At 40.7% G+C, this 15,780-nt stretch overlaps 1 protein-coding gene across 1 annotated transcript in view; it reads left to right on the plus strand.

Moving 5' to 3' along the window:
• ABCC3 (ATP binding cassette subfamily C member 3) overlaps positions 1–15,780 on the plus strand; it is a gene marked incomplete at its 5' end in the record, with an annotated part of 47,384 nt that overhangs the window by 12,204 nt on the left and 19,400 nt on the right. Inside the window, 10 exons of the mRNA XM_021555012.2 lie at positions 829–1,005; positions 1,873–1,998; positions 2,770–2,907; positions 4,553–4,678; positions 5,496–5,557; positions 6,704–6,835; positions 10,849–11,067; positions 13,361–13,538; positions 14,288–14,449; positions 15,436–15,528. Of these exons, the coding sequence (XP_021410687.2) occupies positions 829–1,005; positions 1,873–1,998; positions 2,770–2,907; positions 4,553–4,678; positions 5,496–5,557; positions 6,704–6,835; positions 10,849–11,067; positions 13,361–13,538; positions 14,288–14,449; positions 15,436–15,528 (1,413 nt within the window). The remainder of the gene's footprint in view (positions 1–828; positions 1,006–1,872; positions 1,999–2,769; positions 2,908–4,552; positions 4,679–5,495; positions 5,558–6,703; positions 6,836–10,848; positions 11,068–13,360; positions 13,539–14,287; positions 14,450–15,435; positions 15,529–15,780) is intronic.

The following is a 15,780-nucleotide window of genomic DNA, read 5'->3' on the forward strand; positions in this document are numbered from 1 at the left end:
GGTATTTATCTACCACATGTAAGATGTCACATCAGGTGTCAAAATCCAAGTTGTGAATTTTCCAGGAGGTCTGATTAAAACCAAGTTTCCTTTCACCATACTGAAAATTCTATTTTGGTCTGAACTTGTGTAACTTGTTTGCATGCTGTGCATTCAGATCTTTAGGTACAAGTGCATATGTGGCTTGTGGTGTCCAGGATCACAGATAAAAAACATTACTTGAAATGTTTCCAAGAAAGCCTGATTCCTACCTGCATGTTCAGTACATTCCTTTTGCCTTTGTTCAGAACAGGGAAGTAATTCAAGTTGGAAGCATATGAGTAAGAAGGACAAAGTGTTAGTCATAAATGGAGGGGATTTTCCTAGGTCAGCTTAAGATTGGTCTAAATCTGATCATTTTGTCCAGTCCTGGACATTCTTGCTGGATGAGTTCTCAGATGGAGGGTTTTTCCTCAAGAGCTTTATTTAGCAGAGGCACTCCAGGCTGGGAATGCCAGAGGTACATGTTGTTATCAGCACCTGTAACTAAGCCTTGGCAAAGACTGAAGCAAAAGGGGATTGTCCGCTACAAAATGTATGTCCAGCTCTGAAATACAGTAGGGCAAAAATCTTTCTCTTTTATGTTTGGCCTATTTATAGCTGTAAATACTTAGTCCTTTCTCTAGAGCAGATTAACCAGAAGTGCTTGGGGTAAGTATTTTGGGAAAGCTCTTACTCAGGCCATGTGCTAACTCCATCAAGATCTGAATACAACTTCATTCAAGTGGATATTCCAATTGGCAGCACTTCTGCCTCTCTGTTAAGAGATGTGTCTCGTCCTTCTTCCAGGATTCCAACCTTACTATACACACGGATAACCCAGACCTTACACCATGTTTCCAGAACACCATCCTGGCTTGGATCCCCAGCATTTACCTGTGGAGTGCTTTACCTTTTTACCTTCTCTACCTGAAGCGCAACAAACGAGGGTACATCGTGCTGTCCGTGCTGAGCAGGTTCAAGACGGTGAGAGCTCTTTGCAGTGCCCCACGGGCCACATAAACTTCATTTTTATTAGTTCAGCATCTAAGGAAGTGCTGCACTAGGGTTTAAACTGATTTCCCTCTGATTTATCATATTGAAGAGCTTGCTCATAGGAACAGTTTGCATACAGATCTCTGAGGAAGGAAATCCATCCTAGGATCCATCCTACCTTTGTGGGTAGAGGGAAGAACTGATTGCTCTGCCTTGAGCAGCCCCCCTTTGTGAACCAAAATTGTGTTGCTTCATCCTTAAGTAATGTTTAAACCACTGAAAGCTGCAGAGCAAAAATATTAAGGTAGGTCTGGTGGGAATTGTATCTCTTTGTGAAAGTAAGCACAAGAGTTTTTTCAAGCCACTCTCCCCACAAAATAGCAGCTTGATTTCATCTGCACCTTGTGCTTAAAAGATTTTTGGTGTCAGTAGCCCCTCAAGTCTGTGAGTGGTTGGGTCTAAGAAAACCAAGAAAGTCGCTTTCCACAGGCCATTAAATAACTTGGGTTATTTCTGGAGATAAAACCAGGCTTCTGCTTCAGGACATGTCTGCCTTTACTCTGGATGCTGCCTGTGTTTCCAGTCAAAATTAAGTAGGGGGAGAAATCCAGGCAAATACAATAATCTTTCTACTGGTTGTGATTGGAAATCCCTCAGAAAACAGTTGAGATGAGATCCTGGGATTGAGTGCAGTGGGACAGTTCATCAGACTGCAGCTGATCAGTGATATGATTGTGTTTGCGTAGGTTTGTTTGTTTTGCTGGGAATCTGTGAATCAGAATGGGGTTTTTTTTTTAGCTCTCTGACCACCTCTGGAGAGTCGTTTACAAAATGTCATTTCTGTTTGCCTTCTCTCAGCTGTTTGGTGTCCTGCTGTGGTGTGTGAGCTGGGCAGATCTCTTCTACTCCTTCCACGAGCTCCTGCAAAGCAGAACGCCTTCACCAGTCTATTTTGTAACTCCACTAGTCATTGGCATCACTGTGGTTCGTAGCTGTTTCTGTTCACTATGGCCAGTATGAATAACTTTTTCTTAGACAGATGAAGGATGAAGAGTCCCTTTGCCTTCATTGCCTTATCTGGACCTCTTTTAGCTGCATTGTTAGTATTTGTATCACTGAAGCAAATCTTGCTACCAAAAAGGCTGGAGTCACAAATCTCTCTCTCTCTCAAGTAGATTCAGCTTTGTAAATTAAAATATTTGTCATGGAGAGATTGTTCTGCCTTCAAGCCTGCTTTCACCCATTTACCCAGGCTTGTGATCCAGGTCTGGAGAGAATTTGAGTAGGACTTTGCCTAAATAGAGAGATACAATAGAGCCTGGTTTGTGCATTGTTTAGTATAGTATTGGACTTTGTAAAGCTGTGTCTGTTATCTGGTGACTGTTCCTCCATTAAGGAAAACAAGTTGGCTTTGGCTAGGATGACAACAGGCTAGTGACTGTTGTATAAAAAATAAAGCAGTAAAATTTGCTAATATTTGTTCCCAGCCCTATGTGCAAAGGTTTAAAAACTGAATTTTGAAGTTGAGGCTCTGAAAACACCAAATCAAATTATTTCACTGTTATTTGCTCCTCTCCTTAGATGATGGAGATTTTCCCATTGATTTCTGTGAAGTCATGATGGGGCTCATTTCAGAGAGGTCCTGCTGTCCTTCCAGGCAATGAAGTTGGCTCTGTGAGCTGCCCACTGAGAGTGCAAAGAAGGGAAGCACTGGGATGGGGTTGTGTTCACGTGTTCCTGTATTTACTTTTACAGCTCTTAGCCACTCTGCTTATCCAGTATGAAAGACTGAGAGGAATTCAGTCCTCTGGAGTGCTCATTATCTTCTGGTTTTTGTCTGTGCTTTGTGCCGTGGGGCCCTTCCGGTCGAAGATCATGACTACAGCAGCCCAGGTAACAAGCTATCCTTGTTAGCACTTGGAGAATAGGAGATGTAGCATCCACGTCTGTGTGAAAAGAATGAATCTGAGTTTGGAGTCAGATGTGAGCCCAGGTTTTGCCAAAGAGAGAGAGAGAGGAGTTTGATTCCATGGTTTTGACTCAGACCTGTGTAACTAGAAGGGAGCTGGATGTCTCACATAATGTCAAAAAGCAGATTTTGCTCAGCCCCAGGCTATACTGGCAACCTGTTAGACATAAGAGAGCAATACAAACACTGTGTATATATTAACAGACTCCTGTCTTTTTGTCTCTTCCCCTTTTGCAGCCTTTTGCTTAAATAGGGATGGGTAGTAATCAGATTGTTAAATTCCTTTTTTACTTAGGCAGCTTGGCCACATTAGTCAGCTCCTTGGGCTTCCTTGTGTCAGTGCCTGATGTAATGAGGACAGCATTTTGTCTCCACTGGAGATGGAAACAAGAGAGAAAGATGGAGGGAGAGGAAAGAAATCTGGGCTGTTAAGATTCCTGTTTGAAAACATAGCAGGTTCTCCCAAAGTAAGAAACTTGTTGATTTTTTTACAGAAACAAATTTCACTAAGTAGGGCAAGGCAGATTTCTCCAGTGGTTGGATCATCAAAGCCTGGGAGAGAAAAAGAGTGCTTGGAAAACGTTAAGATGATTGCTTCTCCTCAGTGAAATCAGTGTTGATTCTGTTTGGCAATTTCTTGTTTTCATTCTTGCTTCTTTGTCATATTAGCAGCATTATCCTATTAGCAAGGATTTTCCTGTAGCAGGCTGTTGTAAATATTCCAGCAGAAATGGAATTAAAGCTTAACTGAGAGCCTGGGTAGAACTTTGTCAGATAATAGCTGCAATCTGGTGAGGCCGTTTCAAACACCACTTAGAGATAGATTTAATAAGTGAAAATATTGGACTATTAATGTTGAATCTGTAATCATCTTGAAATTGTGGGTGCAGAGCCTTAGAACAAGTCTGGGTAACATTTCTCCTCCACTGACTGCCCAGAACCAAATATTCCTTCTCTTGCACTTAAGGTTTAAACATTTTAAGTGAACAATGAGAGTGTTCAGAATGGCATTAGGGCATGAAAGAGCTGTATAAAGGACATACCCTCACAGCAAGAATTTTAGGTAAACTGCAAACTCATGATTAGGAAAGGAAATCTCTCTAGAGCAGATGGAACTCTTATTATGCAACACGGTGGTTTTCAGTTTCTTCTGAAAGTATTTAGCACTCACTGCTTGTCAGCGACAAGGTATTAAAGTAGAAGGATGTTCTCTGATCTGGGTTAACAATTCCTATGCTTAAGACACGATCGTGCAAGAACCCCCAGGGGTAATTTAAAAGGATATTATGTAGACCCGATTCCAGAGGGTGTCTGCATGCAGTGAAGATGTATAAGCACTTTGAACTTGACATGATTTAATGAAAAGCTTGGAGATAAGCGTGTTCTTAGGTGCTTGTCAGAGTACAAGCATACTTTTGTGAGATAATTCCTGCTAGGAACTGCTCTGCAGTATTCAACTGTAAAGGAAGAAAGGAAATGCCAAAAGAAGCAGTGAGAAAGGAGAGAGAGAGCATGGAGAACTTGGAAGTACAATGAAACAATAATTTACAGTGTTTCTTTTTCCTCTAGGGCCATGTAAATGAAAGGTTCAGGTTTACCACGTTTTACATCTACTTTGCTTTGATAATCATTGAGTTGATACTTTCATGTTTTAAAGAGAAGCCTCCATTTTTTTCCCCCGTTAATACAGATGCTGTAAGTATTTTTCACTTTGCTTTATTTGGATTTTACAGGCTATATGGTGTTTTGAGAGTTCCACTGAGAGTACTTGTCATTGAAAGCAGCTTGGGATTGTGATAGAGATGACAGTACTTAGTGGCCCTCTTACAAAACACTGGGCATGGAGAGTAGTATTGGGGTTTGGAGTCTTTTTCCATTATCTGTGTCATCAGAAATAACTTGAAGCTGTGTAGTGAAAGCAGCTGTCCTGCTTGCCACTTCACAGCAGTGTAAATTATATTTATGAGCACTGAAGTGTAATAATAATTATTTCAAGAGGGTTTTTTGAGGATATGATGCTTTACTTGCTTGACATTCATCTCGAGTTTGTGAAAGTCTATGAGGTTTGTCTTAATAAATGAGTTCTATATGTTTTGAGAACAGATATGGAAGAACATTGATAACAGAAGATATTAGTGGTGTCACAGGTTAAATTTCTTCTCCAATTCAAAAATAGTCCCTATAATTGGATTTATGTTTGAACCAAGATGAGAGACAAGTTGAGCTCGTGTCCTAAAATGAATATCTCAGAAACTGTAGAATGGCATTTCACTTTATAAGTGTGATCTAAAGGTGTTACATGAAGTAATTTTTAGGTATAAATGGAGTTCAGTGTGGGAAATGGGAAATGAAAAAATCAATGTTATGTCTCATTAGGACATAGGTATGTACATGTAGTATACCGTATAATATGCCAAAAATTATCAAAACAGACTGTTGTCATGTTAAAGTAATAGTAAATGTCTTGCTTTATTTATTTTCTTTTTTTTTCCCCCCCATAAATTCATTATAGAATCCATGTCCAGAGTTAAATTCAGGCTTCCTGTCAAGATTGACATTTTGGTGGTTTACCAGGTGAGTTTTTTCTTCAAGCTGTTGGACAGCTGACAAACCCAAAACCTGCTGGTGATCTGTGTTGCACAGAGTGAGCAGTACAGAGGTTTTCCTTCTGTGAGTATTGATGTTGGATGCTCTTTCATCCACAATAGTGTCAGCACTTTGAGCTTTTGCCTTTTTAGAAACACAAACTTTTTCCCTGCAAAGTATGGCAGCAAGAGTGTCATGACAAATAGGATGTGGAGCCTGGCTGTGCTCAACACATGCAGGAATATGACCTAAAGCAAGAGGTAGCTCTGTACTCCACAAGATAAATTGTGGCAGCCTTTCACCCAGCTGAGAGTGCATTTTTTTGCTGTTGAGGTTCATGGGTGAATGCTTTTTTATAAGGACATTTTCTGTGCAAAAGGAAAGGTAAACTGGGTTATGTATATAAATTACTGCCGCCAACTGAGGTTGCAGACAAAAGGTATGTGTATCAAAGACACAAATTTGAGACTGGGCCTGCTACTCCATGATAAAGAAGTGGAACAGATGTCAAAGGTCATGTTAAGACCCAGTTTTTCCACAGTGGTTGAGATCTTCATTCTACCAGAACTTTATTGTTCTGGTAACAGCCCTGTAAAGTTCTTTTTAGTGAGAGGATGAGAACTTCCTAAACTTCCAGAATGTTCAGCTTCCCCAGTGAGATTCTTGGCAACTGGGACATTTGTATCCCTTGACAAAATTCCCTTTGCAGTTGAGGAACTGCAATTTTCAGAAAAATCTGATTTTCCTTTTACTCCAGTGAGCTCCACTTTTGCATTTTGTTCACCCCTGACAGTTACTCCAGATCAACTTTATTATTTTCACTTCCAAAGCTCCACTGTTTCCATTTAACAGCACAGTTTCATCCAAATGCTTCTGTTAGTTGGTTTTTGTCCTTTTATTTCTGAAGTAGTGTTTTCAATAAAATTACATGTAATTAGAAATACATCATGTCCTTTCCTTAATTGCAAACATCAATAAAAGAAACAAAGGGTGATAATTATTCTCCAATCTCCCTTTCTGTGGAGTATCTTCTTGCTTTTGTTACCTTGATAGTCCTAGAATTACTGGCAATGCTTTAAAACTGAAATTTCAGTTTTCCAAACTGAATTGGACTCTTTTTTTCCCTATGTGCAGCATGGCAATTCATGGGTACAAAAGGCCTCTGGAAGACAAAGATTTGTGGTCGCTGAACGAAGATGACACTTCAAAAACTATCGTGCAACAACTGAGTAAAGAGTGGGACAGAGAAAAAGTAGAGTGCAAACAGTAAGTAAACAAACAAGTCTGAAAAGTTGAGAGATTGATCTGAGTCCTCTCAACACTCATTAAGTTGCTCATCCATGAAAATGAGGCAACTAAAAATGCATTTGCCACTTCAGCCTTTCTCTTCTTCACTTATTAATAGTCAAACATTCTTTTTTTAATACGTCTAGGCGAGGCAAGCAGGAGCCCTGTGGGGCTTGTGTGCCACCAACACACACTTTTTAGGTGCTTAAAATCTCCAGGGGCAGGTGGTGCCACTTCCCACGTGGAGAAGGTCTGAAGATGGGTGAGAAGCTGTTAGTTGGTTGGATTTTAGAAAATGAACAACTTTTCACCACTGAGCTGGTAGCTGGCTAACTGCATAATTGCATCCCTCCCAGGTGTGCTGGAGCACAGCTTCTGGGCACATAAACCAAAAGGAATTTCTCATCATCTCCATCATGATTTTTTTGGCCTGGCAGTATTTTTAGCCTTAAGGCTCTTATAGTGAGCAAGTCTCCACTTCTCAGTAGTAAAGATAAGAAACTCAAAACGTGAAAGGCAGGAGGTGAAGAGACATCCCACTTTATTGCTGAGACTCTACTGCTGTTGCCTAGAAAACTAGCAGCAAAACTGTCCTAGTCTCTGATGGAAATGGCATAAGGGTCAGAACTTGCATACCATTATACCCCTGCTTGAGAGGATTTCCTTCTTATTGCATGTTCTGTCCTATCTAATCTTAAAAAATTATCTATTGTGCAACTCTATTTCCCTCTCCCACTGTTTGGTGTCCAAAATATTTCCAAGCAAATAGATGTAATAATAGCATGTTTCAAATGAAAAATGTCAATAAGGAGGAAGCTTGTGCTTCCATTTCCTTTCATTGTGGAGATTTCTTTTCCATGTGGAAGCTCTCCTCTGTTCTCTTTTTTGTATATCCTTGCCAAATTGTAATGACCCTATTATTTGATAATATTAGGAGAGAATTGTAATTTTCTTGGCAAGACTAAATATGATGTGGAGAGTTCCACTTTGCAGCTAAAATTTGAAATATTTCCAGCACTACACCAGCAGCTGTCCACTAATGCTCTGCGTGGATGTGTTACAGTTCTACTTTGAGGTTTATTTTCAGGGTTTTTTTTCATTGTCTTAATGTCTCTATTTTTATGGTGTTGAATAATGTGCATAGTCTGGGTTCTGGTCTTTTTGCAGACATAAATCTTACTCCCTCAGGCTATTTTACTGTAAGAGCCCAGCCATTGTGCAGGAGTGCAGGGGTCCAGGAAAACTTTTACTAGGAAACCAGAAACGCTGGCTGGAGTTTTGTCAGGGGATTCATTGCGTTTTGGAAACTATTCATATAAACTGAGGCCAGCTGGCAGTGAATTTAGCCATAAATTATGAGTCATGTTTAGCTCAGGTAAAATTTTGTGGCAACTATATTAATGATTCTAAGATGGGGAAAAGAGCAAAAACAAAGCAAATCACTGTACTCCAAATCGCTGAGTTTCATGGAACTCTAAAAGCTCTTCTTGTTCTTCAGTTATCAGTAGATATTCTCTATTAATTCCTGTCAAATAACATTAGTGTTAGTTGCTTGAGAGACATTGTAAATACATTTTTTTCCTTTTAACTTTCATTAAATCTGCTCTGAGCAAGTTTTTATGACATTAAAAATGCTGTGTCAATTCATACACACATTGAAAGTTAGATGAAAAGTATTTGTGGTGTCCATGGTAGTAATTTATTTTTAAAAGCTTAATCAGTTGCAGCTCTGTCTTTGCTAAAGCTTTAAACTTGTTTTCTGGTAATGATTATCACATTTCTGTTGTTCCCAAACCATTTTTGCTTCACTGCTGTCTTGTGAGTTACTGTTAAATAATTGCTAAAAATTAATTTGTTTCTTGTGAGTTACAGGAGAGACCAGCATGGATTTAAAATGTTACTATAGATAATAAAGGACACGAACAATATTTTTCCTTTCTTTTGCTCTCTTTGCTTATATGGCTGAAGTTTCTACTCGCTTGCTTTACTGATAAGTGCAGTTTCTTCTGAAGAAGTTAGAGCTATGCTGGATGGAGAAGAGAGCTGGAATGTCCCTTATTTTTAGTTAGCTTCTGATTTTAGAGACCGTCCTTATGAAGACATATTGAAGATGCAGGGCCTTGTCAGCACCAGTAAGAAACTGTGTTTTCCCATGAGATAAATCAGTACCTATTATCTGCCCTGCTGTAAATAATGGCAACCAGGCACACGCTCTTTGCTTTGATAAAAAGCTGGGTGTGAGCAGTCCCACACACTGCTGAAAACCTGACCTCACCTAGCTACAGGTAGTAAACACTAAAAGTGCATTTTATCCCTTTGGGACTCTTAGCTGCAAGAGAACCATTGCTTTGCTATTAGCTCAGTATAATAAACATTTTTAATAGCACAAAGTCATGGGCAAGTAGTCTTGTTTCTTCAAATCCTTCAAGGGGTTTAACAGTCTGGTTGCCAGGAAAACAAGGCTTTTCTCATAAACTCTCCAGTTTTGATCTGGGAGACAAAGACAACACTGTTTGTTCTTGTCTGAGGGGAAAAAATAAATTGACTGGTTTAGGTTCTCCCCCAGCCCTCTAGCTTTATTGCAGAGATGTTGGGATTTCCAAATGGCTTTTTCTGAAAGGATGTGGACAAGTTTATACATGTGGACTGTTAGCATCAGTGATCACAGTGAATGTTCACAGGCTGTTGGAATTATTGGACTCTGCAGCTCAAAAAAATCTGCACAGGCTTTATGAAAAATCATAAATTCAACCTCACTTGGTAGTACTTACAAGTTGTTTTTCAAATGCCTTCTGGTAAATATTCACTGTTTCTAGGGTGTCTTTTCCATCTGTTTTTTTCTTGTAAAGCTTATGTGCCCCAGATTAATTTCCTTCTCCCTGTTCCACCTGGACTTAACTTTCCTGTCTGACATTCAGGGAATTTTCCTCTAGTCCCATAGCCCCCAGGAAACAACAGCAATTTGATATTTTCTGGTAGAAGGGTTGCCAGGCTGATGTTCGAGAGCAATTCTTGAAGGAAATAATTTCCCAGAGTGTACCTTTTCTTGATGGGCAACAGAAGTCAGGCACCTAAACCCCAAAGGGGCTTCTACAAAACCTGCCTGGGGCCCTGAAGAGCAGTTTGGGCATGTTGGGCCCATTTTTCTTCAGTCACTCTAAAAGAATACGTGGAAAAGTCACTTTTGTTAGCTTATTTGGCAGAGAGAGAGAGGCAAAAAGTACAAAAAGAATCCTAGAATCCTGGAATCATTAAGGTTGGAAAAAAAACCCTACGATTACCAAGTCCAATGGTTAACAAAATGGTTGCAGATAAACAGGGTTTAAATGCCTTAATTGTCAACTGAGTAAATTTAGTTGCCTAAACCCAAGGTTTCTCTCCTGGAAGAATCTGCACAGCTGTGGTCCACATCTTGGGGATGGCCCAGCTTTGAAGGTGCTGTGGTTTCTACTCAATTTCAAGTCTCCAGAAATGCAGAACTTGGTATTTTCAGAGTGCTGTGCCTGCTGCAATGCCTGTCTCCCCAGGGGGATTAATTTTGCTTCTCTGGAAGCAGCTGTGTGATGGATAAGGGTACAGGTTTAGCACAGCCACTGATTGAACAGCAAACACAGGCTCAGAAGAGCAGGTGAGGGTGCCTTGTGTGGGATGCCCATAGCACTTCTTTGAGGATTCCCATAGAAGAAATTGAGATCCAAAGTCAAGTCTGTGCTTTGAGGAAGTCCAGCCCTCCTCTCCTCCTCCTTTGGGCCACATTCTCATCTCTGATTTTCTGGCCTGTGGGTTGCACCCCATAAATACTGCAGAAAAAATTAAAAAAAAAAAAAACAAGACTCAATTGCATGCACCTTGATGGTGTTGGAAGTCTTCCTGCTGGTCAGTAGCAGAGCAGAGAAGGGTACAGAGTTTGGGGTGTTCCCACAGTGCTGTTCACACAGGACAGTGCCATTCTCATTGTCACTTGTCTCCTGTCACTTGTTTTGTTTCCCTAGGAAAGAGGATGTGTCATACATGAAGAAATCAAACCATGTGCAGAATCATGTTGGTGGCAGCCCAGAGGAAGCAGAAGTCCTGATCAGAGACAAGAAGCACAATAGGAAACCTTCCTTTCTCAGGGCTTTGTTGAGGACCTTTGGGCCATACTTCTTAATTGGCTCCTTCTTCAAGTTGATACAAGACCTGCTCTCTTTCGTCAACCCTCAGCTATTAAGGTCAGTTTACTCTGTGAGTAGTTTCTGTGTGTGATGCCTGTGGACACTTGGCTTTGGAACAGGACATTTGTTTTTGAAATGAAGAGTTAGTTTCCCTCATAGTGCCACATGTGTATGCTCCCTCACCTTACCCCTGCAACGCCGTGAGACTTGAGTTCTTTGTTGTGGGCCCAGCTGTAAATTGGACAAACTTCACTGAAATGCTCCATTTATAAATCTCCCATCATGGGCAGCTTTGACTTACAAATTACCTGTTATTCTGTGATTCAGTCCAAAGCAATTTCTCCCCATTTCTAAAGGATTAGCTGTGAAATCAAAGTGAAGCACTGCTGGCTGGCTCCAGTGGTCTCTGGACACCTGATATCCTCATGTGTGGATGGTGGTTGCAGCTGTGGCGTGACTCGATGTGCAGATGTTGTGTGATGCTCCAGTGTATGGGGCTCTGGCCATGCTGCTGTCATCTGAGGAAGGTTTTGGGCTCTTTAGATGAGTTCATGTGCTCTTAGTTGTGTTCAGCAATGAGGATGTGAGAGGCACAGTTGAGTGAATTCCCATGTGAAAGAAAATTACAGTTCTATTTAAAACAACAAAACAAAACAGATAAAGAGGTTGTGAGAGAAGTGATCTGTCCTCAAATTCTCTTTGTGTGAGGAACACCTTTACCTCCCATCTCCAGGGGGGCCAGTTGCTCAGCCTGATACACAAAGGAATTTGCACAATCCCTACATTTTTTTTCTTTTATTAGTATTTTTCTTAAACTGAGGAATTTGTCAGATAATCATTAGCTAGGAAGAAAGCAACAGTGAATTTCTACCTAACAATTATTAATGGAAAACCACATAGTCCTATTAATGCATGAGAGAGGAATGGAGCTTGGGTGGAGGTCACAGGTGGATGCAGGGAAAGGGAGAAGAGACAGCTCTGCTCCTGTTTGAGTATCTCTTAAAAATAACCCATGTTCTGAGATCATGTTGTTCTGTGGGTGGTTTGTGATATACCCAGAAATTTGCTAAAAAGAGGGTCTGACCAAGTGTGGTGACATTTAATAGATGACAGTCTGTCTTCTCCCAGAGCCCCTGCTGAAGAGGAGGCTGCTGGCTGCCTCCTGAGAACACATTAAGTGTAACCTATTCTGGGAATTTCTCACATTTGCATGAATTCCTGAATATGTTGCAGTGATATCTCAAGGCATATTATGGTGAATTTCTTCTCAAGTCTAAATTCCTGCCGTCTGGGAAAATGGTAAGGGAAGATGAAAAGCCATGGCTGTCTGGCAGACTGCATGTAAGATAGTTTTGTGTTTCTAAAAGGATTGGTGAATCCCTGGGACTACCCAGAGGAGGTTTTCCTGAAGCTGTTCCTTTTTGCAGCATGAATGAATGGAGCAGTGCAGAAATAAGATTTCTCTGGACTGGAAGAAGAAATATGTGGCAACTTCATGCTTCTACTACAAAGCTTGGGTTGCTTGATTTGTAGTTTCCAGATCTAGTTTCCAGATCTATTTTTCTCCTGCTGATTGTTTGAACCATGGAGGCAAACCTCTTTTTCTCCTATATTTTGGCAGTTCAGTATTCTGGTCAGTAGGCTGAAATTATAAATGTGATTTTTGAGAGCACTGGATATTGCCATGTGTCACTCTGCTTGCTTGCTGTGTGTCAATGTGCACCTTTGGCAATGAGAGCAGCTGGGAGGAGTAAAAAAAGGACTTATCAATAAAAGATGCTATAACCAGCTTAATGGTACCATTAAAAAAAAAAAAAAAGTAGGAGTGAAGGACTCTTTATGCATCCATCCAGGAGGATGTCTTTTAATTTAGTTTTGTTTTTTTTTTTTTTGTGGGAAAACACCCCAGGCAGAAGCACTCAGGCTGCTTGAAGAGGATTTGGGTAAGAAGCTGGTTTTGCCTGCCCTGCTGCACTGCCTTACTCTGTCCCATCATTCACCTTTTGCCCTTGGGGCCTGCCTAACAGAGCTCAGACAGTGCACTGTGTCTTTAAACCCTGAATCTCAGGGGAAACCAAGAGTTTCTCTTCCTATTTCATTTTCAGGCTCATTTACAAATGGACTTTGTCACTGGCAGAGCTGCAGGTTTTGCTGTTGGATCTTTGCAATGTTGTTCAACTGAAATCATAACTCAGCCTATGTCCTGGAGAGGTGTTTGCTTTTTGTGGTTAGGGAGAGGATGTGGCAGGATGCTGTAGTTGGGAGAAGCTGTGTTATGTCCCATTAAATTTGATGCATGGTTTTAAATTTTTTGTTTCTTTTTCCTTTTCCTTCCCTACTCTGCTAACAGTGTATTAATCGGCTTCATTAAGAACAAAGATGCCCCAGCCTGGTGGGGATTTTTGATTGCAGCTCTGATGTTTATCTGTGCTGTGCTGCAGACACTCATCCTTCACCAGCACTTCCAGTACTGCTTTGTTACTGGGATGAGGCTAAGGACTGGGATCACAGGGGTGATATACCGAAAGGTAAGGCTGGAAGCATTTTGTGGGCTGGAACACCAGCCAGGCAAGTGTGCTCAGTTCTCACATATTTGGGGAAGGCTAGGCAGGTTGGAGAGGAGTAGCCTCCTGGAAGATAAAAGATTGGAGGTTTGGTGAGTTTTTAGGAGTACCTCTTTCATACTTTACACAATCTTTCAGTGAGCACTACTGTAGTATGGATGTTCTGGTAGGTTACTAGACATACCAATACTTGGTTCACTTTAAATGCAGGAAGAGGAGAGGCTTAGATTAGATGTAAGGAAGAAATTCTTCCATGTGAGGGTGGGGACAGGGCAGCCATAGCCCAGAGCAGCTGTGACTGCCCCATTCCTGGAAGTGTCTAAGGCCAGGTTGGATGGGGCTTGGAGCAACCTGGGATAGTGGAAGTTGTCCCTGCCCATTGCAGAGGGGTTGGAACTTTAAATTCCCTTTCCACCCAAACCATTCCATGGTTTGGAAGAGGGACCTAGGAGAAGAGCATGTTTATGCTATGAGTGGATCAGATCCAACGAGGTTTTCTTCAAGTTGCTATGCACTGCTTGAGCTGGAGATGCTCATGAGCAAAACCATTTCATGAGCTCTTGTTCCTTGGAGATCAGGAATGGATGTAGGCAAATTATTTTATTCTTTTTGGAGAAGCACGTTCTTGGACAGTGTCATTTTGCTAAAAACTGAGGATTTGTTCTCCATGTGTATCAAGATGGTGAATGCATTGAAGCTCTCTCCCTTGTCAGTCCTTAGCAATCACAAACTCAGCAAAGCGCTCATCCACTGTTGGAGAAATTGTCAACCTGATGTCAGTGGATGCCCAACGTTTCATGGACCTGATGACTTTCCTGAACATGTTGTGGTCTGCACCACTCCAGATATTCCTAGCCTTGTATTTCCTCTGGCAGGTACAGACATTGTCACAATTTTATTCACAATTCATCTAAATGATGTGCAGGCTTTTTCTTTTTCCTTGTTTTTTTTTCTTTTTGTCACTTAGACCCTTCACTGCATTTTTTACCAACTTTAAGTGTTCTGTCCTGTAGTAAAATAGCTTTTACTGCTATACACCCTCACATAGTGTCTTAATTATTTTGTTGAGCTGATAGGCCAGATGGGCATTTGAAACAGAACATTTCCTTTGTCTTTGCATTGTCATTACTCCACTTTGATAGGCTCAGTCTTGGACTCTTGTTCCCAGTACAAATGAGAGTTTGAGGGAAGTGGTTTAGAGACCAAACCAAACAAAAACCTGGATGTAGGAAATGTCATGTGTAGAGATTATATCCTGCTACATAAAGACGTTTTGTGCAAGTCAATGGGAGGCAAATCTCACCTGGAATAACCATAATTTTTCATTTGCTACATTGTGATGTTGTTTCAGGTTTATTCCAGGTTCAGTTTGAGCACTGGCTTTCAGATCTGTTTCTGTGCACTTAATGTCTTTTTCTGCATAAAACAGTAGCACCAACTTAATCGTATTGATTTCAACTCAAAAGCCATTAAATTGCAGCAGCTCTGAGCTGCTGCTCTGCTGGAAGCTGAGCTCTGGTAGCCAGCAGTTTGTATACTTGTGCTCACACTGAGGGTAGTCGGTTAATTCCATAAATACAGCTCCCTTGGTGAGAGAAAAATCAAAAGAAAAATTCCTATCTCCAATACAACAGCAACAACAATAATAGTTATTATTAATGTTGTTATTATCATTGTTATTCAAAGTGGTTCCTGTTCTATTTTTCTGTCTCCTCTTCACAGTTGCTCTGTGGAATCACAACACTTCACTGGGATAAGTTTAACTTGTCAACATTGATTTCTGTTCCTATCACTTACTGTTTTAGTATTGACTGTAGGGAACACTTAGGTACAACAACTTACTTTTTCTTTTTAAATCAAGACTTTAGGGGCTTCTGTGCTGGCTGGAGTTGCTGTGATGGTCTTACTTATCCCATTTAACTCTGCAATAGCAATAAAGACCAGAGCATTCCAGGTAAGGTAGCAGCAGAGAAGGTAATGTTAGATGAACTGGCAGCTGTGCTAGGAGAAATTAAGACATCTGGGGTTGTTAATAAGATGCCATTTGCAACAATTTACTTATGAGTAAGAATGTACTGATCTATTTAATAACTGTATCATCTTAGATACTTTTTCCATAGTGAATTGAATGCAATTTAAGGGGAAAAAAAAGTCTTCTGTCATTGTGTCAGTGGCTTTTTCATACCTCTGGAGCAAGCAGCTTTTG

The sequence above is a fragment of the Lonchura striata genome, chromosome 19, assembly GCF_046129695.1.
Source record: "Lonchura striata isolate bLonStr1 chromosome 19, bLonStr1.mat, whole genome shotgun sequence".
Classification (NCBI taxonomy): Eukaryota; Metazoa; Chordata; class Aves; order Passeriformes; family Estrildidae; genus Lonchura; species Lonchura striata.